Source organism: Scyliorhinus canicula, chromosome 4 (genome assembly GCF_902713615.1).
Source record: "Scyliorhinus canicula chromosome 4, sScyCan1.1, whole genome shotgun sequence".
NCBI classification, from domain to species: Eukaryota; Metazoa; Chordata; class Chondrichthyes; order Carcharhiniformes; family Scyliorhinidae; genus Scyliorhinus; species Scyliorhinus canicula.
The window spans coordinates 6,643,337-6,668,800 of NC_052149.1; the positions used below are offsets into that span (position 1 = coordinate 6,643,337).

At 48.2% G+C, this 25,464-nt stretch overlaps 1 protein-coding gene across 1 annotated transcript in view; it reads right to left on the reverse strand.

The window, feature by feature from the left end:
- LOC119964114 (vitellogenin-like) overlaps positions 1-25,464 on the reverse strand; it is a 92,936-nt gene that overhangs the window by 14,751 nt on the left and 52,721 nt on the right. Inside the window, exons 20-26 of the mRNA XM_038793420.1 lie at positions 23,441-23,573; positions 12,029-12,248; positions 11,788-11,939; positions 8,603-8,845; positions 8,333-8,386; positions 7,466-7,558; positions 2,047-2,259 (exon numbers count right to left, since the gene is read on the reverse strand). Coding sequence (XP_038649348.1) covers positions 2,047-2,259; positions 7,466-7,558; positions 8,333-8,386; positions 8,603-8,845; positions 11,788-11,939; positions 12,029-12,248; positions 23,441-23,573 — 1,108 coding nt within the window. The remainder of the gene's footprint in view (positions 1-2,046; positions 2,260-7,465; positions 7,559-8,332; positions 8,387-8,602; positions 8,846-11,787; positions 11,940-12,028; positions 12,249-23,440; positions 23,574-25,464) is intronic.

Consider the following 25,464-nt stretch of genomic DNA (forward strand, 5'->3'; position numbering starts at 1 on the left):
GACCTTGTGCCTGTGGTGTTCTTTGTGTTGCTTGTCTAGGATGGTTTGCGTAGTGTTCTCATACAAAGCTATGATTTAATTTACACTACTAAACTGGGTTTCGACACTTAGTCCTTTTAGAATACAGAATTGAACAATAACATCTAACTACACTAACTGGTATAACTACAATCTAACCTTCTCGCACTAAATGCTCTGATGACTTTCACTGGCTGTCTCCTACTCACACCTACCCCTGAGGTCTCGCATCACTGCTTTATATAGTTGTATCTGCAGCTCCCTCTGGTGGCTATTCATGGTACTACATTTATCCTTGTAATACACAGATACATGGAACATACAGTGCAGAAGGAGATCATTCGGCCCATTGAGTCTGCACCTACCCACTTAAGCCCTCACTTCCACCCTATCCCCATAACCCAATAACCCCATCTAACCTTTTTCGACACTGAGGGCAATTTAGCCTGGCCAATCCATCTTTGGACTGTGGGAGAAAACTGGAGGAAACCCACGCAGACACGGGGAGAACGTGCAGACTCCGCACAGACAGTGACCCAGCTGATAGTTATGGTAATACCACAGTGCCATGTTCAGATAAACAGTCCAATGCTTGTGGTTTGCTTTGTAATTGGGGCACCCACCCATCAAAGAGTGGGTGTCTCAACTGTCATGTAAGAGTACCTTTAAGAAATGGGTGTTTATAAATGGTTGTGTATATAAATATCTGTAGTGAGAGTACCTTTAAGAAATCAGTGTTTATTACTGCAGTGATGTCAGAGTGTGGGTGGAGCTGGGCTGTTTGTCAGCTTTTTACTTTTGTTTTTGAGGAGGCTGCAGGGTGTGTTTTAGTTTCGTTTTCAGTGTTGGAGCTGAAGCCAGACCAAGCAGGTGTACTGCTGTTCTCTCTGCCATCAAAAGACTATCTCTTGATCATTTGGTGAATTCAGAATTATAAATGTTCTCAGTCGTGAATGTAAACTTAATGAGCTTCTGTTGGAAGGTGTTTTAAGTCTTATGGATGTTAAAAGGAAAGCTTAAAAGATTACTTAGTGTTGTATTCTTTGGGGGTTGTATTTGAATTGATGGTTGCTAAGATGTTCACTGTATGTTTTAAAAAGGTTAACTTGAGTTCATAGAATAAACATTGTTTTGCTTTTAAAAAATACTTTTTGATTTCTGCTGTACCACACCTGTAGAGTGGGCCGTGTGCTCTCCATACCACAATCTATTAAAAGTTGTGGGTCAGGGGAACTCCATGATACACTTTGGGGTTCTCTAAACCCTGACCCATAACAGAACCTAGTCCAGTTGAAGACGCACGCACCTGCCGAATGACTGGTGAGTGATCCAGACAGGTTTCAACCCTGGGCTTCTCGATTACCCTGGACCTGGACCGCAGTCAGCCAGACGACACTCTTCCTTGTGGGGCCCACCTGTACACCCCAAATCATTGCCAGGTAATAATAATAATCTTTATTATAAAGTAGGCTTACATTAACACGGCAATGAAGTTACTGTGAAAACCCCTTGCCCAGGTTGGAATCTGGATGATTTCTGCTCCAGTTCCTGGCTCCTTAGACAAGAATGGGGCCCCGTGAAAGAATAGAATTTACACCTGATTATCTGTGGAGTGCTTCAGGCAGGGCACAGATGACATGATGCATTCGTAAGGGGTTTTGACAAAAGTAAATCTAGGGAAACTGACTTCACTTGTAACTAGAGGGCACAGACTTGAGACACACAGAACCATACGAGCAATGGACCCTCTAGTCCACACAAAAAGATTGGGATGGGGGGAAATTTAGGAGAACGCTTGTGAACAGTTGTGAACGCTTGTGAACAGTTGTGAACGCTTGTGAATAGTTTAATGTTTGCATTCTAAAGGGAATTGGATTAATACTTGAAAAGAAAAAATCGGCAGTGGTATGGAGAGAGGATACGGAAAAGCGGGAGAAATTGGATTGCGCTTTCAAAAAGCTGGCGTAGGCATGACGGACTAAATGGCCTCATTCTCAGGGCTTATTCGTGCTCTGGTTTATACAGTACCATTGCTTTGTGTGGTTTAGGGATGGCAGCATCCACACACATTCTCCAAATGCTGTCTTCCTTCAGACCGACAAGTCGCAGGTGCATTTCCGGCCTGCCATGTGAGCTTCCCACAGACCCAGTGAGCTGATATCCTTGCTGTTTTCCATCAGACCTTTGAGCCCGAGCAAGAACGATGAGTGAGGGAGTACCAATGTCCCTGATGAGATCACTCTGGAATTGAAAACAAATGTCAACATAAAATGAATAAGCAGACAGCAGAAAAAGATTGCCGGGGGGGGGGTGCAGGGAGGGGGGGGGGGTGGCATTCTGTCCCTTAAGAACTTGTGTCATCATTCAGTTAGTTCATGTCTGATCTTAAACTTAACTCCATCTGCCTGCCTTGAGCCTGTAAACCTTAATCACCTTGCGCAACAAATATCTACTCATTACAGTTTCAACGTTTCCAACCAACCATTACCTTCAACAACTGTTTGGGGGAGGGGAGAATGGAAGGGGTCTGCGGAGTTCCAGAATTATACTCCCCTAAAGTGTGAAAAAATGCTTCCTGACCTCAGTCTTGGCTCTCATTGGAAGGTGATAATAATAGAATAATAATAATAATAATAATATATCTGTTTGTTCTGAAATCCACCAAACCAGAACCAATCATTCTTTGCTCTTTACCCTATCTAATTTGCAATGAGTGCTGGATTTGAGTGCTATAGTGAGAGTTTGGTGACTGAGGGAGAGAGGTGATGAGGGAGCAAGGTGCTCCTTTCATTTCATTTCTGACATTTCCTCAATGGGCGGGAAGGGAGTCGGGAGTTTACAGAGAATGCAGCTGACTGGGTGCAGAGTCGGAGGGCGGAGTTCCAGTTGGTTCACAGGGCAGCTACATTCTGTAAGGTAAGAGTTGTTTGGTTTTTTTTTGTTTTTGTTTTTTGGGGGCAGCAAGCTATCTTTGTATCATTTAGCACAATCACCAATTTTAGAGGGTTCACTTGAGAGAGTTGCAGCAGTATATACACATATATATATTTTTAAGGGCCTAATAGGTGTTTAATCTTTTTTTAACTTTTAAATCTCTTTGGGAATTCAGGTCAGAGGGGATGGAGGCTAGGGCAGTTGCATGCTCCTCCTGTAGGATGCTCCTCCTGTAGGATGTGGGTGGTGAGGGACACCACTGGTGTCCCCGCAGAATACACCTGTGGGAAGTGCAACAACTCCAGCTCCTCAGAGACCCCGTTAGGGAACTGGAGCTGGATGAACTTCGGATACTCCAGGAGGTGATAGAGAGAAGTTACAGGGAGGTAGCCACACCCAAGGTGCAGGACAAGAGTAGCTGGGTTACAGTCAGGGGAAGAAAAACAAATGGGCAGACAGTGCAGGGATCCCTCGTGGCCGTTCCCCTTCAAAACAAGTATACCGTTTTGGATGCTGTTGGGGGAGATGACCTACTGGGGGACGGCCCTAGCGGCCAGGTCTCTGGCACTGAGCCTGGCTCTGTGGCTCAGAAGGAAAGGGGGAGAATAGAAAAGCAATAGTAATAGGAGACTCAATGGTTAGGGGAGATTGTGTGGTCGCCAACAAGACTCCGGAAAGGTATGTTGCTTCCCGGGTGCCAGGGTCAGGGATGTCTCGGATTGAGTCTACAGGATTCTTAAGGGGGAGGGAAAGCAACCAGAAGTCGTGGTGCACATAGGCACCAACAACATAGCTAAGAAAAGGGATGAGGATCTAAAAAGTGATATTAGGGAGTTAGGTTGGAAGCTAAAGAGCAGGACGAGCAGAGTAGTGATCTCAGGATTGCTTCCAGTGCCACATGCAAGTGAGGAAAGGAACAGAGAGCGAGTGCAGCTGAACACGTGGCTACAGGGCTGGTGCAGGAGGGAAGGCTTCAGACATGTGGATCATTGGGATATCTTCTGGGGAAGGTAGGACCTGTACATGAAGGACGGATTGCACCTAAACTGGAGGGACACCAATATCCTGGGTGGGAGGTTTGCTACAGCTCTTTGGGAGGTTTCAAACTAATTTGGCAAGGGGATAGGGACCAGAGTTATGGATCAGAGGATAGGGTAGCTGTTGAACAGGCAGAAATAGTGTGCAGCGAGTCTGAGAGGAAGGCTAGACAGTTGATAAGCCAAAGTTCACTCAGTGGAATGGGTTAAAGTGTGTCTGTTTCAATGCCAGGAGTGTCAGGAATAAGGGAGATGAACTTAGAGCATGGATCAGTACTTGGAACTACGATGTTGTGGCCATTACGGAGACATGGATTTCACTGGGGCAGGAATGGTTGTTAGATATTCCGGGGTTTAGATGTTTTAAGAAGAAAAGGGAGGGAGTTAAAAGAGGAGGGGAGTGGCACGGTTAATTAGGGAGTGCATCGCAGCTGCAGAAAAGGAGGTAGTTGAGGAGGGTTTGTCTACTGAGTCAGTATGGGTGGAAGTCAGAAACGAGAAAGGAGCAGTCACTTTATTGGGAGTTTCCTATAGACCCCCCAATAGCAGCAGAGAGATGGAGGAACAGATTGGGCGGCAGATCTTGGAAAGGTGCAGAAGTAACAGAGTTTTTGTCATGGGTGACTTCAACATCCCTGATATATTGACTGGAACCTCCTTAGTGCAAATGGTTAGGATGAAGCAGATTTTGTCAGGTGTGTACAGGAAGGATTCCTGACTCAATATGTAGATAGGCCGACTTGGGGCGGGGGGGGGCATATTGGATTTGGTGCTTGGCAACAAACCAGGCCAGGTGTCAGATGTCTCGGTGGGAGAGCATTTCGGTTATAATGACCACAACTCCTTAACATTTACCGTCATGGAGAGGGATAGGAACAGACAGTATGGGAAGGTATTTAATTGGGGGAGGGGAAATTATACTGCTATTAGACAGGAGCTGAGGAGCATAAAATGGGAACAACTGTTTTTGGGGAAATGCACAGCAGTAATGTGGGGGTTGTTCAAGGAGCACTTGCTGCGAGTGCTGAATAGTTTTGTCCCACTGAGACGAGGAAGGAAGTGGCTCAACAGGCTCATGAGAACAGCGTGAACCAGGTTAATAGACTCAGGTTATTATTAAGGAGGAGGATGTGCTGGAAATTTTGAAAAGCATCAGGATAGATAAGTCCCCTGGGCCTGACGGGATATACCCAAGGTAACTACGGGAAGCGAGGGAGGGGATTGCTGCGCCGTTGCTGATGGTCTTTGCGTCCTCACTCTCCACTGGAGCAGCACCGGATGGGATGACTGGGGGGAGGCGAATGTTGTTCCCCTGTTCAAGGAAGGGAATTCCTGGGAATTCCAGACCAGTCAGTCTTACGTCTTTGGTGAGCAAATTATTGGAAAGGATTCTGAGAGATAGGATTTATGATTATTTAGAAAAACATAGTTTGATTAAAGATAGTCAGCATGGCTTTGTGAGGGGCAGGTCATGCCTCACAAGCCTCATTGAATTCTTTGAGGATGTGACGAGACACATTGATGAAGGTCGGGGAGTGGATGTGGTGTATATGGATTTCAGGAAAGTAGTTGATAAGGTTCCCCATGGTAGGCTCATTCAGAAAGTTAGGGGCAATTGATACAGGGAAATTTGGCTGCCTGGATACAGAATTGGCTGGCCAAGAGAAGACAGCGAGTGGTAGTGGAGGGAAAGTATTCCGCCTGGAGGTCGGTGACCAGTGGTGTCCCGCAGGGATCTCTTCTGCGACTTCTGCTCTTTGTGGCTTTTATAAATAATTTGGATGAGGAAGTGGAAGGGTGGGTTAGTAAGTTTGCCGATGACACAAAGGTTGGTGGAGTTGTAGATAGTGTTGAGGGCTGTTGTAGGTTACAACAGGACATTGACATGATGTAGAGCTGGGCTGAGAAGTGGCAGATGGAATTCAACCTAGATAAATGTGAAGTGATTCATTTTGGAAGGTCGAATTTGAATGCTGAATACAGGGTTAAAGGCAGGATTCTTGGAAGTGTGGAGGAACAGAAGGATCTTGGGGTTCATGTACATAGATTCCTCAAAGTTGCCACCCAGGTTGATAGGGTTGTTAAGAAGGCGTTTGGTGTGCTGGCTTTCATTAACAGGGGGATTGAGTTTAAGAGCCACGACGTTTTGCTGCAACTTTATAAAACCCTGGTTAGACCACACTTGGAATATTGTGTCCAGTTCTGGTCGCTTCATTATAGGAAGGATGTGGATGCTTTGGAAGGGGTGCAGAGGAGATTTACCAGGATGCTGCCTGGACTGGAGGGCATGACTTATGAAGAAAGGTTGAGGGAGCTAGGGCTTTTCTCAAGAGAGGTGACTTGATAGAGGTGTACAAGGTGATGAGAGGCATGGATAGAGTGGATAGCCAGAGACTTTTCCCCAGGGTGGAAGTGGCTATCACGAGGGGACATAATTTTAAGGTGATTGGAGGAAGGTATAGGAGAGATGTCAGAGGTAAGTTCTTTATACAGAGAGTGGTGGGTGTGTGGAATGCACTGCCAGCAGAGGTGGTGGAGTCAGAGTCATTAGAGACATTTAGACGACTCTTGGACAGGCACATGGACAGCAGTAAATTGAAGGGGTGTAGGTTAGGTTGATCTTAGATTAGGATAAATGGTCGGCACAACGTCGTGGGCTGGAGGGCCTGTACTGTGCTGTACTGTTCTATGTTCTAATTTAGTTATTCTCTAAGGAATGACCTAGAACCTAGGTCCTAGATAGTTGAATTGGATCATCCATCAAACTGTGAACACAAGGAATACAGGCCTCGCCTGTGAAAACTCTCCTTGTAATTTAACTCTTTTATCTCAGTACTTGCTGATGAATCCACACGGCACCCACCCCAAGGATATAAACAGACACTGCTTAAAAAAGACACCTGCATCAATGGACCCTTATCAATGGACACAATTGGTGCACATGGTAACTATGCAAGAGGCACTCTAATGTGGACACTGGCAAATTGTGAACTATGAACAGGCTTCAATGCATCAAATCCTTTCACTGGGCCAGGGAGGCTGGTCCTTCCCCTTGAGGCCTGTTTCCTTGCTGCCCCTAACCCTCATGAGGTCAGTGTTTGCTGGTCAGTGTGCCTCAGCAGCAGGTTTTCTGCAGGAAATGGCCTCTGAGAATGGAGAACCCTTTACCCAGCATGCAAAGTGGCAGAGAAACTAGCCTATCTGTGGCACTGAATGCTTGGAGTGCCCCATCCCAAGGACAGAGTGATTATTCCAATTGTATTGAACATCCTTACACTATATCCAATCGCCATTTTGAAAATAAAGAGCTCTGTTAACAGGCCCTAAGTTATCAGTAATTTACACTTTGGTGGTGCAGTGGTTGAACGCAGCAGTCCAGACTGTGATCTAACTAGAGTTTTGTATAACTGAAGATAACTTCCACCCCTTTGCATGACGACCTGCCAGAGGTAAAGGCTGTTGAGTGAACGACTAACCTCTTCAGAAGATTGTCTACTGCTGGAGCTACCATCTCTGTGTCTTAGTCTGGAGTGTTGCTTGTTCCTGGCTGATTTCCTCCTGTGAGTCGGCTAGATTTACAAAGTGAAAAACGTCAGATTTATGTTCTGAGCAACTGAGCATGAAGCAGAGAGTAACACCATTCAAGAAGCTCAAAACCATAAAGCAGCCATTTGATTGGCATCCCTAACACCACCTTGAACACTCACTCCCTCCATCACTGACCCACAGTCGCTACAGTGTGTACCATCTACAAGATGCACTGCAGCAACTCGCCAAGTCTGCAGAGGCAACACCTTCCAGACCTGTGAATTCTCCCGCCTAGAAGGACAAGGGCAACAGACTCAGAAATATCCTGGACACCAGGGGTAACTCCTCGGGTCTTTTTTGAAATAATGGGCACAGGTTCTTTTATATCCACCTCAGAGGACAGATGGCGTTGCACTTGAACATAATAATAATTTTTATTAGCGTCACAAGTAGGCTTGCATTAACACTGCAATGAAGCTACAGTGAAAAGCTCCTAGTCGCCACATTCCGGCGCCTGTTCGGGTACACAGAGGGAGAATTCAGAATGCCCAATCCACCTAACAGCACGTCTTTCGGGACTTGTGGGAGGAAACCGGAGCACCCGGAGGAAACCGACGCAGACACGGGGAGAACGTGCAGACTCCGCACGGACAGTGACCCAAGCCGGGAATTGAGCCTGGGGTTCCTGGCGCCGGGAAACAATAGTTCACACCCAAAAGAAAATACGGAGCGACAGCTTGGATTTTGTGTTCTGGAATGGGAATGCACAAGGAAAAAATGTGAATTTGAAATATCACAGCAGGGTAATATCTTACCTCACTGCTTCCGGCTGATTTGAACTCCATATGCATGAGTTCTTGGGTTATTCCCTGTAAAAATACATTTGAAAAAATCAGTCATTTTCTTCAGAATCCAGCCAATGGTGTTCATGTGGTATTGATTGCCACTTTGTTATGTTAAATATTCTTCCCAATGTTCACATAGATAAGTTGTTAACTCAACCCTCCCTGATAATTGGTCCACCACTTTAAAATAGTGGTTCAAAACTAACATTTCTGAGAATTGATAACTGAAAGAACGTGTACCCGAGTGCTGTCGGGAAACATGTATCTACTGGAGCTGGAACTGGGAGGATGTTTTGTGCTGTCGTTTCGCTTTCTGGAAATCCCACCCGGTTGATCTTGCTTCTGGTCAACATTGTGGTGTCGCTTGTTTGATCGGTCACTCGATAATGAAGATCTTTGAGAGGTTGTCCTGCTTCTCGAGGAGATTTTGGAAATCGAACTGGACGAGGAGCTGCTGGCCCAGGTTTGGTTTTTCATTCTGGTCTGGAATCATAGAATCACAGAATTTACAGTGGAGAAGGAGGCCATTCGGCCCATCGTGTCCGCACTGGCCCTTGGAAAGAGCACCCTACTTAAGCCCACGCCTCCACCCTATCCCTGTACCCCCACCTAACCTTTCGGACACAAAGGTGCAATTGATCATGGCCAACCCACCTAACCTGAGCATCCTTGGAATGTGGGAGGAAACCGGAGCACCCGGAGGAAACTCACGCAGACACGGGAGGAAATGCAAACTCCACACAGACAGTCACCAATCAAGCTGGCATTGAACCCGGCTCCCTGGAGCTGTGAGGCAGCAGTGCTAACTACTGTGCCACCTGAAACAAGGCATTACGTTTAAGACATAGGAGAGATGCTTCTGTGCCCCACTGCGGTGATGAAAGCAGCAAAAACGAAGAACAGTTGAAGCACAATTGAATTCCAACAAGGAATATACTCGAAGGGAGGCAGTGGCGTAGTGGAATTGTCACTGAACTAGTAAACCAGAGACCCAGATTAATGCTCTGGTTCAAACCCCATGACAGATGGTGAAATTTGGATTCAATAAAAAGTCTAATGATGACCTTGAAACCATTGTCAATTATCGTAAATCCCATTTGGTTAACTAAGGTCCTTTGGGGAAGGAAATCTAACGTCCTTACCTGGTCTGGCCTAAGGTGTGACTCCACACCCACAGCAATGTGGTTGACTCTTAACTGCCCCCTCAAGGCCATTTAGGGATGGGCAATAATCGCTGGCCCAGCGACTCTCCATGAACGAATAAAAAAAATATATATACAAGCCCGACAATGGGAAGGGTGTGAAGTGCAACATGAGCTTAATTTCTCAAATCTGACATTGAATTGAGTTCAAATTGCTGTCAGTTCACAGGAAGTATACTTTGGTGAGGTGGAAATGCACCACTTGTCCACTGCACACCACCCTCTCCCTCTTAATGTCAAGGTTGTGTTTTAACATTGTGATTCAGAAAGGGAATTCAGTCCATGTTCCTGAACCTGCACCTTTGGTTACAATCCACCAAGGACATCTTAACAAGAACTCTCTTCCTCTCCTTTCTCATTTTCACCTCAGGTGCTCAACAAAAAGATGTAGGGGAAATCCCAAGATATTCTATAAGTATAGCAGTGGGAAGAGAGAATAACCATGGAAAGAAAAGAGCCCATTAGGGACCAAGGGAATCATCTGTGGGTGGAGTCAGAACACATTGGTAGGGTGTTGAACGAATACCTCACCCAAGAGGTGTTGGCAGGATTAAAAGTGGGTAAATCTCCAGATCCAGATGTAGTACGTCCCAGAATGCTGTGGGAGGTGAGGGAGGAGATTTCAGGGGTTTGGCCCCAAATTTTTAATTACTCTCTGGCCGCAGGGGAGGTGCCAGAGGACTGGAGAACAGCTAATGTGGTTCCACTATTTAAGAAAGGTTGTTGAGATAAGCCAGGGAACCACAGACCAGTGAGCCTCACGTCAATGGTGGCACATTATTGGAGAAAAGTCTGAAGGAGAGAATCAATCTCCACTTGGAGAGGCAAGGTTTGATCAAGGATAGTCAGCATGGCTTTGTCAGAGGGAGGTCATGCCTAACTAATTTGACTGAATTTTTGTTGGAGGTGACCAGGTGTGTAGATGAGGGTGTAGTTGATGTAGTTCCCATGGATTTCAGCAAAGCCTTTGACAAGGTCCCACATGGGAGACTTATAAAGAAGGCTAATGCACATGGGATACAGGGGAACTTGATAAGGTGGATTCACAATTGGCTGAGCTGTAGGAGACAGAGGGTGATGACAGACGGCTGCTTTAGTGACTGGAAGCCAGTGACCAGTGGGGTACCACAGGGATCTGTGCTGGGGCTCCTTTTATTCATCATTTATATCAATGACTATGTGGGCTGTAGGATCAGTAAGATTGTGGATGACACAAAGATTGGCCGGGTGGTTAACAGTGAGGTTGAGTGTCTTGGGTTACAGGAGGATATAGACGGGATGGTCAAATGGGCAGGTAAGTGGCAGAAGGAATTTAACCCAGAAAAGTGTGAGCTGATACACTTTGGAAAGGAATAATTTGACAAGGATTGGCCTGACATTGGGAAGTTCCAACGAACAAAGGGACCTTCTTGTGCTTGTCCATAGATCGATAAAGACAGAATGGCAGGTTAATAGGGTGGGTGAAAAAGGCACATGGGACACTTGCCTTTATCAATTGAGGCATAGATTACAAAAGCAGGCAGGTCATGTTGAAGTTGTATAGAACTTTGGTGAGGCCACAGCTGGAGTACTGTGTGCAATTCTGGTCGCCACATTATAGGAAGGATATGATTGCACTGGAGGGGGTGCAGAGGCGATTCACCAGGATGTTGCCTGGGATGGAACATTTAAGTTATGAAGAGAGGTTGGATAGGCTTGGGTTGTTTTCGCTGGAGCCGAGAAGCCTGAGGGGGCGACCTGATCGAGGTGTACAGGATTATGAGGGGCATGGACAGAGTGGATAGGGAGCAGCTATTCATCCTAGTTGAAGGTTCAGTCATGAGGGAACACAAGTTCAATGTGAGGGGCAGGAGGTTTAGGGGGGTGTTTACCCAGAGGGTGGTGACGGTCTGGAATGCACTGATGGGACGGGTGGTAGAGGTGGATTGCTTCACGTCCTTTAAAAAGTACCTGGGTGAGCACTTGGCATGTCATAACATTCAAGGCTATGGGCCCAGTGCTGGTAAATTAGGTAGGTATGCCAGGTGTTTTTCATGTGTTGGTGCTAACTCGATGGGCCAAAGGGCCTCTTCTGCACTGTATTGTTCTGTGATGGTGTGATTGTCTGTAAAGCACTCCGGGTAATTCTGAGGTTGTGAAAGGGGCCATAGAAATGATTTTTTTTTTGTTAAGTTGGAAGAGTTATTTGAAACTTCACTCAATGTGTTAATGATGATGTGGTACCTGTGAGCGATATTCTTTGAACAGGGCGGTATGGCTATGGATTCTCTCAGGTAGTAGTTCCGCTTTGTCCAGGATTCGAATCATTTTGGAGCCTGCTCTGGGGCCTGTCTGTACTTCCAACAGCAACCTTTCAATTTTTGTATCTGACTGGACTGCAGAACGAAAGAAGGGTTTGGGTTATCAGTTGTGTTTTGTCTGCAGTGGTGATCGTTGAACCGTTGACCATTTGCCATGTCGTTACCTGGCCTGATTGAAACTTTGGCAGTGTGCACTCCCATCAATCTATGCAGTGGTCCATGGCGGATGAAAACAGCATCTGCTGACTTTGCATCCAGGCACAGGTCAAAGCCAAAGGTAGTCATCCTCGTACAAATGTTAGTCGAAGAGGGCCTTGGTGCAGGCTTCTGTGCTTCATCGTAACATTCAGCTTCATCCATTATGATTCCTGAACAAAGATCTGGCTGCAGATAAGGAAGCAAAAATCAATTAACTTTTCTCATTGCCTTATGGATTTTTGTCACAATTATTCAGGCATTTGCAAGTAAAAGCTGATAACATACAGCAGAGCTGACCACTCCAAAGTGTTTCATTGCCTGTAATGGCCATTTCTGTTGCAATGTGAGTGTTGTGTAAATACTTCTTGTGTAAATTGCTTCTTTCGTTTCATACATCAACCAATATATAAGAACAATAGCAACAGGAAGAGGCCATTCAGCCCCTTGAGTGAACGAGCTTCATCACTCAATTAGTAGCTAGTTCAACCAGGCATGACCCGCTGAGATGGTTGTCCTGATAATAAAAACTTAATTGAAAAGAGTCCAGAGATGGTTCATGAAGGTTTCCAATGCTAAGGCTGTGACTATTCCCTTTGACAGCTTGTTCCATTGTGGGATTGTCCTTGAGAAAGAAAAGAAAGATTGTTGATACAGTACCTTGGAAACAATTGCTCTTTGTGGTTTGTGTGGATGACTGCCACGTATTTTGCCATTGCAGGAGGGTGATGCACGATCAATTGCACAAAGACGAGAGTTGAATACAACTGAGGCTTTATTGGTCTAAGATATTTGGCCTCCCACAGCAGCTGGCGAAATGGCTGCTGCACGGAGGACACACATATTTATACTCCGCCTACTGGGCGGAGCCAGCAGGCGGGGACTACCGTCATACCTGTAGTACAGGTCCTACCATACATCACCTAATATAGGTGCAACAATGGTTTACCACATTCACCCACTGTTAAAATTGAGCCCGGCGGGGGTGATGGAGAATTATATACAACAACTGAATTTTAAATATACAATTTTTGTGAGAAACAAAATATGTCTTTTGAAGTCTAGTGGACCAGTTAGAGCTTTAACCGGTCCGGGGCCTTGATGTGCCGCTGGGAGCGACGCAGTGGTGGCGGCGATGCCGATGCTGGTCTGGTCTTCGGTGACTCCGGGAGTGTGCTGAAATCCTCTTCACCCTCGGGCGTGGGCAGGGGGAGGACGGGTGGTCCTGGGGGTTGCTGCTGGGAGTGTCGGTGGAGGGGAGGGTGGCGCCGGGCCAGAGGGGCGTGTGTGTGTGTGTGTGTGGAACCTGCTGGTGCCAGGTCCCTGAAGGAGACAGTATCCTGACGGCCGTCGGGGTACGCCACATAGGCATACTGTGGGTTCACATGGAGCAACTGCACCCTCTCCACCAACGGGTCCGTCTTGTGGAGTCAGCCTACGGAGAAGAATGGGTCCTGGAGCTGTGAGCCAAGTCAGGAGCAACACCCTGGATGTAGACTTCTTGGGGAAGGCAAAGAGACGTTCATGGGGTGTGTTGTTAGTGGCGGTGCACAGTAGTGACCGAATGGAGCACAGTGCATCAGGGAGGACCTCCTGCCAGCGGGAGGCCGGGAGGTTCCTGGACCGTAGGGCCAGTTGGACGGCCCTTCATACCGTCTCCCTCTCTACCTGTTCGTTTTCTCGGGGGTTATAGCTGGTCGTCCTGCTGGAGGCGATATCTCTGCTGAGCAGGAACTGACGCAGCTCATCGCTCATGAATGAGGATCCCCTGTCACTATGGATGTAGGCAGGGAAGCAGAACAGAGCGAAGATGGTGTTGATGGCTTTGATGGCGGTGGCAGACGTCATGTCGGGGCAATGGGATGGCGAAGGGGAATCTGGAGTACTCATCGACTACACTGAGAAAATACGTGTTACGGTCGGTGGAGGGGAGGGGCCATTTGAAATCCACGCTGAGGCGCTCAAAGAGGCGGGAGGCTTTCACCAGGCGCGCACGGTCCGGCTGGTAGAAGTGCGGCTTGCACTCCGCACAGACCTGGCACTCCCTGGTGATTGTCCGTACTTCCTTGACGGAGTAGGGCAGATTGCGGGCCTTTATAAAATGGTACAACTGTGTGACTCCCGGGTGACAAAGGCTGCTGTGCAGGGCCCAGAGTTGGTCTACTTGTGCGCTGGCACATGTACCTCGGGATAGGGCGTCTGGGGGCTCGTTGAGCTTGCTGGGGCGATACAAAATCTCGTAAACGTAGGTGGAGAGCTCGATCCTCCACCTCAAGATCTTATCATTCTTGATCTTGCCCCGCTGTGTGTTATTGAACATGAAGGCTACCGACCATTGGTCAGTGAGGAGAGTGAACCTCCTGCCGGCCAGGTAATGCCTCCAATGCCGCACAGCTTCAACGATAGCTTGGGCCTCTTTTTCGACGGATGAGTGCCGAATTTCTGAGGCATGAAGGGTGCCAGAAAAGAATGCCATGGGCCTGCCTGCCTGGTTTAGAGTGGCGGCGAGGGCGACGTCTGAAGCGTCGCTTTCAACTTTAAAGGGCAGTGTCTCATCTACAGCGTGCATCCCGGCCTTGGCGATATGGGATCTGATACGGGCGAAGGCCTGTTGAGCCTCGGCCATCAGGGGAAAATGGGTGGACTGTATGAGTGGGCGGTCCTTGTCCGCATAGTTTGGGACCCACTGGGCGTAGTATGAAAAGAACCCCAGGCAGAGTTTGAGGGCCTAGGGGCAGTGGGGGAGGGGGAGCTCCATGAGGGGGCGCATGTGGTCGGGATTCGGCCCCAGAACTCTGTTCTGGACCACATAGCCAAGGATGGCTAAGCGGGTCGTGCTAAACACACACTTTTCCTTGTTGTAGGTGAGGTTTAGGAGAGTGGCGGTGTGGAGAAATTTGGCAAGTCTGGCATCGTGGTCCTGCTGATCATGGCCGCAGATGGTGACGCTGTCTAGGTATGGAAAGGTGGCCCTCAAACTGTACTGGTCAACCATTCGGTCCATCTCCCTTTGGAAGACCGAGACCCCGTTGGTGACGCCGAAGGGAACCCTGAGGAAGTGATAGAGGCAACCGTCTGCCTCGAAGGCAGTGTAGGGACGGACCGCTTTACGGATGGGGAGCCGGTGGTAGGCGGATTTGAGGTCTATCGTTGAGAAGACCCTGTACTGTGCAATCAGATTGACCATATCAGATATGCATAGGAGGGGGTACGCGTCGAGCTGAGTGTACCGATTGATGGTCTGGCTGTAGTCCACGACCATTCTGTGTTTCTCCCCAGTTTTCACCACTACCACTTGGGCTCTCCAGGGGCTGTTGCTGGCCTCGATGATGCCTTCCCGAAGCAGCCGCTGGACCTCAGACCTGATGAAGGTCCTGTCCTGGGTGCTGTACCGTCTGCTCCTGGTGGCGACGGGTTTGCAATCCGGGGTTAGATTTGCGAAGAGGGAAGGTGGATCGACCTTTGGGGTCGCGAGGCCGCACACAGTAAGGGGGGTAGGGACCCGCTGAATTTCAGGGTTAGGCTCTGGAGGTTTCACTGGAAGTCCAGGCCGAGTAGTAGGGCAGCGCAGAGGTTAGGGAGGACGTAGAGGTGGAAGACGCTGAATTCTACGCCCTGGACCGTGAGTGTGACCGTACAGTACCCCCGGATCGCCACGGAATGGGATCCGGAGGCCAGGGAGATTCTTTGATTGGCGGGGTGTACCGCGAGAGAGCAGCGCCTTACCATATCCGGGTGGATGAAGCTTTCGGTGCTCCCGGAGTCCAGCAGGCAAGAGGTCACGTGTCCGTCGATCTTACCGCCGGTTGATGTGGTGGCCAGGTTGTGCGGACGAGACAGGTCGATGGTCACTGAGGCGAGTCGTGGTTGGTCGTCACTGGTGTCGGATGATGGGGTGCCTGGGGGGGCACGGGTCATGGAACACTGGTCGTGCCCATGTGCCATGGTGGAGACAAGGTGGCGGTGCCTGATGATCTTGGGGAGGACAAAATGGCGACGCCCATGGGCCGCTCGTGGCGGGGGTTGAAAAAGATGGTGGCGCCCACTGGCCGCGGCAAAGTGCCCCTTCTTACCGCAAGCCTTATAAAGGGCAGCGTGGGCCGGCCAGCGTTGGCGGGGGTGTTTCTGCTGGCCGCAAGAGTAACATCGGGGACCCCCGGGGTTTGCTGGCTGATGCGTGGCACAGGCATATTGGCTGGGTAAGGCCCCCACTGGGGCGGCTGTCTGTGGAGAGAACGTGCAAGCTCCACACAGACAGTCACACAAGGCCGGAATTGAACCCTGGTCACTGTTGATGTGAGACTGCAGTGCCAACCACTGTGCCACCATGCCTGTTCACTTATTATTGTGTTTTTTAGGGAATTTGAGAAGAATGGTTTATAATAACATCTGTCAGGAGTTACGGGCCAGGGTTTAGAGAACCCCAAAGCATATCATGGAGTTCACTTAACCCACAACTTTTAATAGATTGTGGTATGGGGAGCACACAGCCCACTCTACAGGTGTGGTACAGCAGAAATGGCCAAGTAATTTTTAAAGCAAAACAATGTTTATTCTATGAACTCAAGTTAACCTTTTTAAAACATACAGTGAACATCTCAGCAACCATTAATTCAAATACAACCCCCAAAGACTACAACACTAAGTAATCCTTAAAGCTTTCCTTTTAACATCCATAAGACTTAAAAACACCTTTTTTCAGCAAGATATCAGGCTTAACTTCACTGCTGAGAACAGTTACCACGTTGAAATCAGCAAATGGACATTCATAAGCTTGCAGAGATTCACACACATGCTGCTGTGATTGCAGCTTCTCCACAACTAAAATGAAACCAAACCGACCCTGGAGCAAAAAGCCTAAAACGCAAGTAAAAAGCTGACAGACAGCTCTGCTCCACCCACTCTCTGACGTCACTGCAGTAATAAACACCCATTTCATAAAGGTACTTTCACTACAGATATTTATACACACACCCATTTATAAACACCCATTTCTTAAAGGTACTCTCACATGACACAGGCCATAATGAATCAGCAAGGACTCCATGCACGACTGGGGATCTTTCCAGATATTGAGCTTTTCTTAACAATTTGATGAGCTGGGGTTGAATTTAAAGGATCAATGAAACATGCCAGAAAAGAAAATAGGACAATTGTATCTATATTTTCATGGCTGGAATGATAGCAATGGTTTGGTTGAGTCAGCGGAGACATGCCAGATGGAATTCAATCCCCCAAACTGTGAGGTAATGCATTTTTGGAGGGCAAACAAAACAAGGGAATGCTCAATAAATGGGAAAGTATTGAGAGGGGTTGAGGAAGTGAGAGACTTTGGAGTGCACGTCCACCGCTCTTGGAAAGTGGCAGGACAGGTAGACGAGGTGGTCAAGAATGAATATGGAATGTTTTTGCTTTATCTGGTGAGAAGCGGAGATGTAATGATGGGACTGTACAAATGCTGGTTGTACCACAGTTGGGGTTTTGTGACCACATTACAGGAAGGACATAATTGCTCTGGGGCAAGTGCAGAGGAGATTGACAAGAGTGTGATCAGGCTGGAAATTTGCAGCTGTGAGGAGAGATTGGATAGGCTCAGGTTGTTGTCCTTCGTTCAGAGGAAGCTAAGGATTGACCTTGACATAGTGGACAGGAAAGACATGGGGCGGGATTCTCCCGCAATCGGCTGGATGGGCTGTACCGGCGCCAAAGAGTGGCGTCAACCACTCTGACGTGGGTCCGCCCGGAAGTTGCGGAATCCTCCGCACTTCCGGGGGCTGGGCCGGCACTGGAGTCTGCTGGACGACGCGAGATGGCGCATGCGCAGGAGCGTCAGCATGTTCTAGCACAAACGTAGAACCGCTGCCGTGATTCCTGCGCATGCACAGGGGTTTGTTCTCCACGGCGGCCATTGCGGAGCTTTACACATGCCAACCGTGGGGCTGCCCCCCGGGGCCGGATCACCCCCCCCCCTCCTCGAGGACTCCGCAAGCCACCCTCAAAGCCAGGTCCCGCCAATATGAACCTTGTCTAATCCACACCGGCGGGACTGGCTGAAAACGGGCGGCCGCTCGGCCCATCGGGGCCCAGAGCATCAATGGGGGAGGGCCACTGCCAATGGCCCCCGACCGGCGTGGCGCAATCCCCGCCCCCGTCCAATAACCGGTGGCAGAGAATTCAGCATCCGGCGTCGGAGCGGCAGGGCGGGATTCACGCCGCCCCCCGGCGATTCTCCGACCCGGCGGTGGGGGGGGGGGGGGGGGGGGGGTGGTCGGAGAATCCCGCCTATCTTTCCCCAGCTGAGTGGCCAATTTATGGTGAATGGTAGAAGAATTAGAGAGGGCATGAGGAAACGTGTTTTCACCCAGAGGGTGCTGGACATCTGGAATTCACTGCCTAAGTTGGTGGTTGATGTTGAAACGCTGAACTCAATTAAAAGGTACCTGGATCTGCTTCAGAAGTGCTTCAATCTGCAAGGCTCTGGAACAAGTGTTGGATTGTAGGATTCAAATGGAGAGCTTGGGTTTTTTTTTTCTTTTGCTTTTCTGCTGACAGAATGGGCCGATTGACTTATTTCTGCCCTGTAACAGATCCAGCAGAGGGCAGCAGAGCAGAGCTACTGATTGGCTGTTCCGGGGAAATTTGCATACGCGCCGTGCAGTCAGCCTAATTTGAAGGTGTACCTGCGAAGGAGACCCGAGGAGTTTGAGTGAAGGCAAGCATCCAGCAGAGGGCAGCAGAGCAGAGCTACTGATTGGCTGTTCCGGGGAAATGTGCATACGTGCAGTGCGGTCAGCCTAATTTGAAGGTGGTTTGTGGAGGGGCTGTTGTCAAGTGACAGTTAAACCCGAAACACTTCATCAGTGTTTCCCCCCCTACCTCCTCCTCTAAGCAAAAAAAAAAAACCACGGTCATTGGGAAGCGGGAGCAGGGGCCTGTCGTGAAGGTGAGTGAGTGCCTTTAAATTTGCTTAATTTTCAGCGGGAGCAGGGTTTGAGGGAATATCAGGTACGCTCTTCCTTTCTTTTTCTTTTTTTTAAATCTAGAGGTGATGTCAGGGAAGGCAGTACAATGCTCCTCCTGAAGAATGTTTGAGGTGAAGGACACCGTCAGTGTCCCTGCTGATTTAATCTGTGGGAAGTACACCCAACTCCAGCTCCTCAAAAACCGTGTTAGGGAACTGGAGCTGGAGCTGGATGAACTTCAGATCATTCGGGAGGCAGAGGGGGTCATAGATAGAAGCTTCAGGGAGGTAGTTACGCCAAAGAATAAAGATAGATGGGTGACGGTGAGAGGGGCTGGGGGTAAGCAGTCAGTACAGGGATCCCCTGTGGTCGTTCCCCTTAGTAACAGGTATACCGCTTTGGATACTGTTGGGGGGGACGAATTACCAGGGGTCAGCCATGGGGTACAGGTCTCTGGCACAGAGTCTGTCCCTGTTGCTCAGAAGGGAAGGGGGGAAAGGAGTAGAACATTAGTCATTGGAGACTCCATAGTTAGGGGGATAGATAGGAGATTCTGTGGGAACGAGAGAGACTCGCGGTTGGTGTGTTGCCTCCCAGGTGCCAGGGTCCGCGATGTCTCAGATCGTGTTTTTGGGATCCTTAAGGGGGAGGGGGAGCAGCCCCAAGTCGTGGTCCACATAGGTACCAACGACATAGGTAGGAAAAGGGATAGGGATGTAAGGCAGGAAGTCAGGGAGCTAGGGTGGAAACTTAGAGCTAGAACAAACAGAGTTATTATCTCTGGGTTGTTACCCGTTCCACGTGCTAGCGAGTCGAGGAATAGGGAGAGAGAGCAGTTGAACACGTGGCTGCAGGGATGGTGCAGGAGGGAGGGTTTCAGATTCCTGGACAATTGGGGCTCATTCTGGGGTAGGTGGGACCTCTACAAATGGGATGGTCTACACCTGGACCAGAGGGGTACTAATATCCTCGGGGGGAGGTTTGCTAATGCTCTTCGGGAGGGTTTAAACTAGTTCAGCAGGGGATTGGGAACCTGAATTGTAGCTCCAGTACACAAGAAGCTGAGAATAGTGAGATCATGAGTAAGGTTTCAAAGTTGCAGGAGTGTACCGGCAGGAAGGAAGGTGGTCTAAAGTGCGTCTACTTCAATGCTAGGAGCCACCGGAATAAGGTGGGTGAGCTTACGGCATGGGTTAGTACCTGGGACTTCGATGTTGTGGCCATTTCGGAGACATGGATAGAGCAGGGCGAGGAATGGTTGTTGCAGGTGCCGTGGTTTAGATATTTCAGTAAGTTCAGGGAAGATTGTAAGACAGGGGGAGGGGTGGCGTTGTTAGTCAAGGACAGTATTACGGTGGCTGAGAGGACATTTGACGAGGACTCGAATACTGAGGTAATATGGGCTGAGTTAAGAAACAGGAAAGGAGAGGTCACCCTGTTAGGGGTTTTCTATAGGCCTCCGAAAAGTTCCAGAGATGTAGAGGAAAGGATTGCAAAGATGATTCTGGATAGGAGCGAAAATAACAGGGTAGTTGTTACGGGGGACTTTAACGTTCCAAATATTGACTGGAAACACTATAGTTCGAGTACTTTAGATGGATCTGTTTTTGTCCAATGTGTGCAGGAGGGTTTCCTGATGCAGTATGTAGATAGGCCAACAAGAGGCGAGGCCATATTGGATTTGGTACTGGGTAATGAACTAGGACAGGTGTTAGATTTGGAGGTAGGTGAGCATTTTGGTGATAGTGACCACAATTCGATTACGTTTACTTTAGCGATGGAAAGGGATAGGTATAAATCGCAGGGCAAGAGTTATTGCTGGGGGAAAGGCAATTATGTTGCGATGAGGCAAGACTTAGGATGCATCGCCTGGAGAGGAAAACTGCAGGGGATGGACACAATGGAAATGTGGAGCATGTTCAAGGAACAGCTACTGCGTGTCCTTGATAAGTATGTACCTGTTAGGCAGGGAGGAAGTGGTTGAGTGAGGGAACCATGGGTTACTAAAGCAGTTGAATCACTTGTCAAGAGGAAGAAGGAGGCTTATGTGAAGATGAGACGTGATGGTTCAGTTGGGTCGCTTGAGAGTTACAAGTTAGCTAGGAAGGCTCTAAAGAGAGAGCTAAGAAGAGCCAAGCGAGGACATGAGAAGTTTTTGGCAGGTAGGATCAAGGATAACCCTAAAGCTTTCTATAGGTATGTCAGGAATAAAAGAATGACTAAGGTAAGAGTAGGGCCAGTCAAGGACAGTAGTTGGAAGTTGTGCGTAGAGTCCGAGGAGATAGGAGAGGTGCTAAATGAGTATTTTTCGTCAGTATTCACACAGGAAAAAGACAAAGTTGTCGAGGAGAATACTAGGATACAGGCTACTAGACTAGAAGGGCTTGAGGTTCATAAGGAGGAGGTGTTAGCGATTCTGGAAAGTGTGAAAATAGATAAGTCCCCTGGGCCGGATGGGATTTATCCTAGGATTCTCTGGGAAGTTAGGGAGGAGATTGCTGAGCCTTTGGCTTTGATCTTTAAGTCATCTTTGTCTACAGGAATAGTGCCAGAGGACTGGAGGATAGCAAATGTTGTCCCCTTGTACAAGAAGGGGAGTAGAGATAACCCCGGTAACTATAGGCCAGTGAGCCTTACTTCTGTTGTGGGAAAAGTCTTGGAAAGGTTTATAAGAGATAGGATGTATAATCATCTGGAAAGGAATAATTTGTTTAGAGGTAGTCAACATGGTTTTGTGAAGGGTAGGCCGTGCCTCACAAACCTCATTGAGTTCTTCGAGAAGGTGACCAAACAGGTGGATGAGGGTAAAGCAGTTGATGTGGTGTATATCGATTTCAGTAAAGCGTTTGATAAGGTTCCCCACGGTAGGCTATTGTAGAAAATACAGAAGCGTGGGATTCAGGGTGATTTAGCAGTTTGGATCAGAAATTGGCTAGCTGATAGAAGGCAAAGAGTGGTGGTTGATGGGAAATGCTCTGACTGGTGTCCAGTTACTAGTGGTGTGCCACAAGGATCTGTTTTGGGGCCGTTGCTGTTTGTCATTTTTATAAATGACCTGGAGGAGGGCGTAGAAGGATGGGTGAGTAAATTTGCAGATGACACTAAAGTCGGTGGAGTTGTGGACAGTGCAGAAGGATGTTACAAGTTACAGAGGGACATAGATAAGCTGCAGAGCTGGGCTGACAGGTGGCAAATGGAGTTTAATGCAGAAAAGTGTAAGGTGATTCATTTTGGAAGGAATAACAGAAAGGCAGATGTACTGGGCTAATGGTAAGATTCTTGGTAGTATGGACGAGCAGAGAGATCTCGGTGTCCATGTCCATAGATCCCTGAAAGTTGCCACCCAGGTTGAGAGGGTTGTTGAGCAGGCGTACGGTGTGTTAGCTTTTATTGGTAGAGAAATTGAGTTTCGGAGCCATGAGGTCATGTTGCAGTTGTACAAAACTCTGGTGCGGCCGCATTTGGAGTATTGTGTGCAGTTCTGGTCGCCACATTATAGGAAGGATGTGGAAGCATTGGAAAGGGTGCAGAGGAGATTTACCAGGATGTTGCCTGGTATGGAGGGAAGATCATATGAGGAAAGGCTGAAGGACTTGAGGCTGTTTTCGTTAGAGAGAAGAAGGTTAAGAGGTGACTTAATTGAGGCATACAAGATGATCAGAGGATTAGATAGGGTGGACAGTGAGAGCCTTTTTCCTCGGATGGTGATGTCCAGCACGAGGGGACATAGCTTTAAATTGAGGGGAGATAGGTATAGGACAGATGTCAGAGGTAGGTTCTTTACTCAGAGAGTAGTGAGGGTGTGGAATGCCCTGCCTGCAATAGTAGTGGACTCGCCAACACTAAACGCATTCAAATGGTCATTGGATAGGCATATGGACGATAAGGGAATAGTGTAGAGGGACTTTAGAGGGGTTTCACAGGACGTGGCAACATCGTGGGCCGAAGGGCCTGTACTGCACTGTAATGTTCTATGTTCTATGTTCTATGTTCTATGTAACATTTCAATGGTTCTATGGTCTACTGCTGGAAGACATTGTACATGTCTGAACTCGGTTGAACACAACAAATGGATTATGTTGCAACCATATTTATTTTGACAGATTCAGAATTTTCTGACAATCCTCGTACCTAACAGAAATGTGATATTCTCGAGCAAGAACATCTCCAAATGTCCCTCAGCATCCATTGCCTTTTGGCATGCGAGAGTTCCAGGTACCTACTACCTTTCATGTGAAAGTGCACAGCAGACGTCCATCATACCACAAGATGTAGGAGCAGAAGTAGGCCATTCGGCCCATCAAGTCTGTTCCGCCATTCAATGAGATCACGACTGATCTGAGATGATAACAATAGTCAATAGCAATAGAATCTACAGTTAAGGTTTTGTTCATGTTATTTAGCATAAAACAAACTTACATTTGATTGACCATGTCCAGATGACTTGAATTTTTGGTTTGCAATGCTCGGTTCCTTTGCTTCAGGCACAACTGGAGTCAATTTCTCTGCAGACAGATTCTCAATATTTCTTGAGACAACGAGTACCTCTGACCTGTTGGGTCAAAAATTGCATTGGTCATCAACAATACAATCATAGAGCAATAGGGATCAGAAGAGTGCCTGTACTGCCTCTTTGAAAGAGTTATTGAATTGGTTCCACCCCCCTCCTCTCTCTCCAGGACCCTGCAACCTTCACCTTTCTATTGTTTATTTAAATCAATTTGGAAAATTATGGTTGAATTTGCTCCCACTGTCCTTTCACACAGTATGTTCAAGATCCCAACAAACCGGCTTTGTTAAAAACATGTTCCTCACGTCGTCTGTGGGTCAATAATCTTAAATCTGTGTCCCCTGGATACTGCAGGACCCCTGCGATGTGCTCCATTAGACACCTTGATTTCACCCTGTTTGTTACAAAGTCGCTCAATGTGCTCAGTGCATTCCTGAATGACCCTTCCCCATTTTGGTTGACCACAAGTCAGGGTCTCCCTCTTCTGGACCTCTTCAGTGATGATTTAAGGACATCGTTAAGGCGTTTTTGGTTACCCTCCTGGGAATCTCCTGCCATGGTTGAGTTGTGAGTAGGGCAGTTGCTTCGGCAGTGTGGGGACAGACAAATGAACAGCAGCTACTGCCTGGCGGAGCTTGTTTTGAGTGATTAGCACCTCAGTACTGGGTGTGCTGGGCTGGTACAGCTTCCTGCTGCTGCACCACCTCTCTTGTCAGTGGATATAGAGAATCCCGTGAAGGCACCGCTGACGGTACTTCTCCAGTGTTTTGGGGCGTCTGCTGTAGATTACCTAATTCTCTGAAGGATATGGGAGTAAGGAAATCACTGTTGCCCAGTAAACCATGACCCTAGTCTCTGGTTTGAGATCCTGGCCCTCAAATACTCTCTTTCTCTGTCAGCTGAAGACTGAGCTGCCAAATTGGAGGTGATGATGAATTTCGCCACTTTTGTCAGGCTCCCAGGAAATGGAAAATGGCCCAATCTTGCTGACAAATCCAAAATGAAAGGAACGGAATCAACCATTGTGCAAAGCATATTTCAAAGTCACTAAAGCTTTCTGCTCCATCCGCCACCAGAAGGCTTATGGCGCCTGCTCCTCAAACATGGCTGCCCTCCTCCACCTACTCCGTCTCTATTCCCAGAGAGGGATTTTGTAATTGAGAAGGTGGCCATCTTCTACATCAAATTATTACGGTGCCAGGACCAGATGAGATGCATCCGAGGATATGGCACAGTGGTTAGCACCGTTGCTTCACAGCTCCGGGGTCCCAGGTTCGATTCCCAGCTTGGGTCGCTCTCTGTGCGGAGTCTGCACGTTCTCCCCGTGTCTGTGTGGGTTTCCTCCTGGGTGCTGCGGTTTCCTCCCACAAGTCCTGAAAGATGTGCAGGTTAGGTGAATTGGCCTTGCTAAAATGCCCTGAGTGTCCAAAAGAAGACGTTAGGTGGTATTACGGGGATAGGGTGGAGGTGTGGGCTTGGGTGGGGTGCTCGTTCCAAGGACCGGTGCAGACTCGATGGGCCGAATGGCCTCCATCCGCACTGTAAATTCTATGATACTGCACGAAGCCACATAAGCCATGATCGTCACCAATGGAACCACCATGGATCCTCTCACAGTGAAGGCTACAGATAAACAAGGTTGTGCCATCACACCACCCCTCTTCTCCATCTTCCTCACTGCCAGAAATCCAGCACAGGCTGGAGATCATCAACCCGCAAACGGTATCCTGCTCAACCTCTCCCCAGTATAAAACCGAAACCACTCTAATCTCAGCCATAGAGTTTCAGAATCCAGATGATGTTTGTGTGCGCCCTCACTCGGAAACTAAGCTCCTGTTTATTATTGTTGGCTCCTTCTCTGCTCCTCCCTCGATTAAGACCCACTGTGCTGTACTGAGTGAGAAATTGGCAGGTTTAATCCCAGGTTATTGCT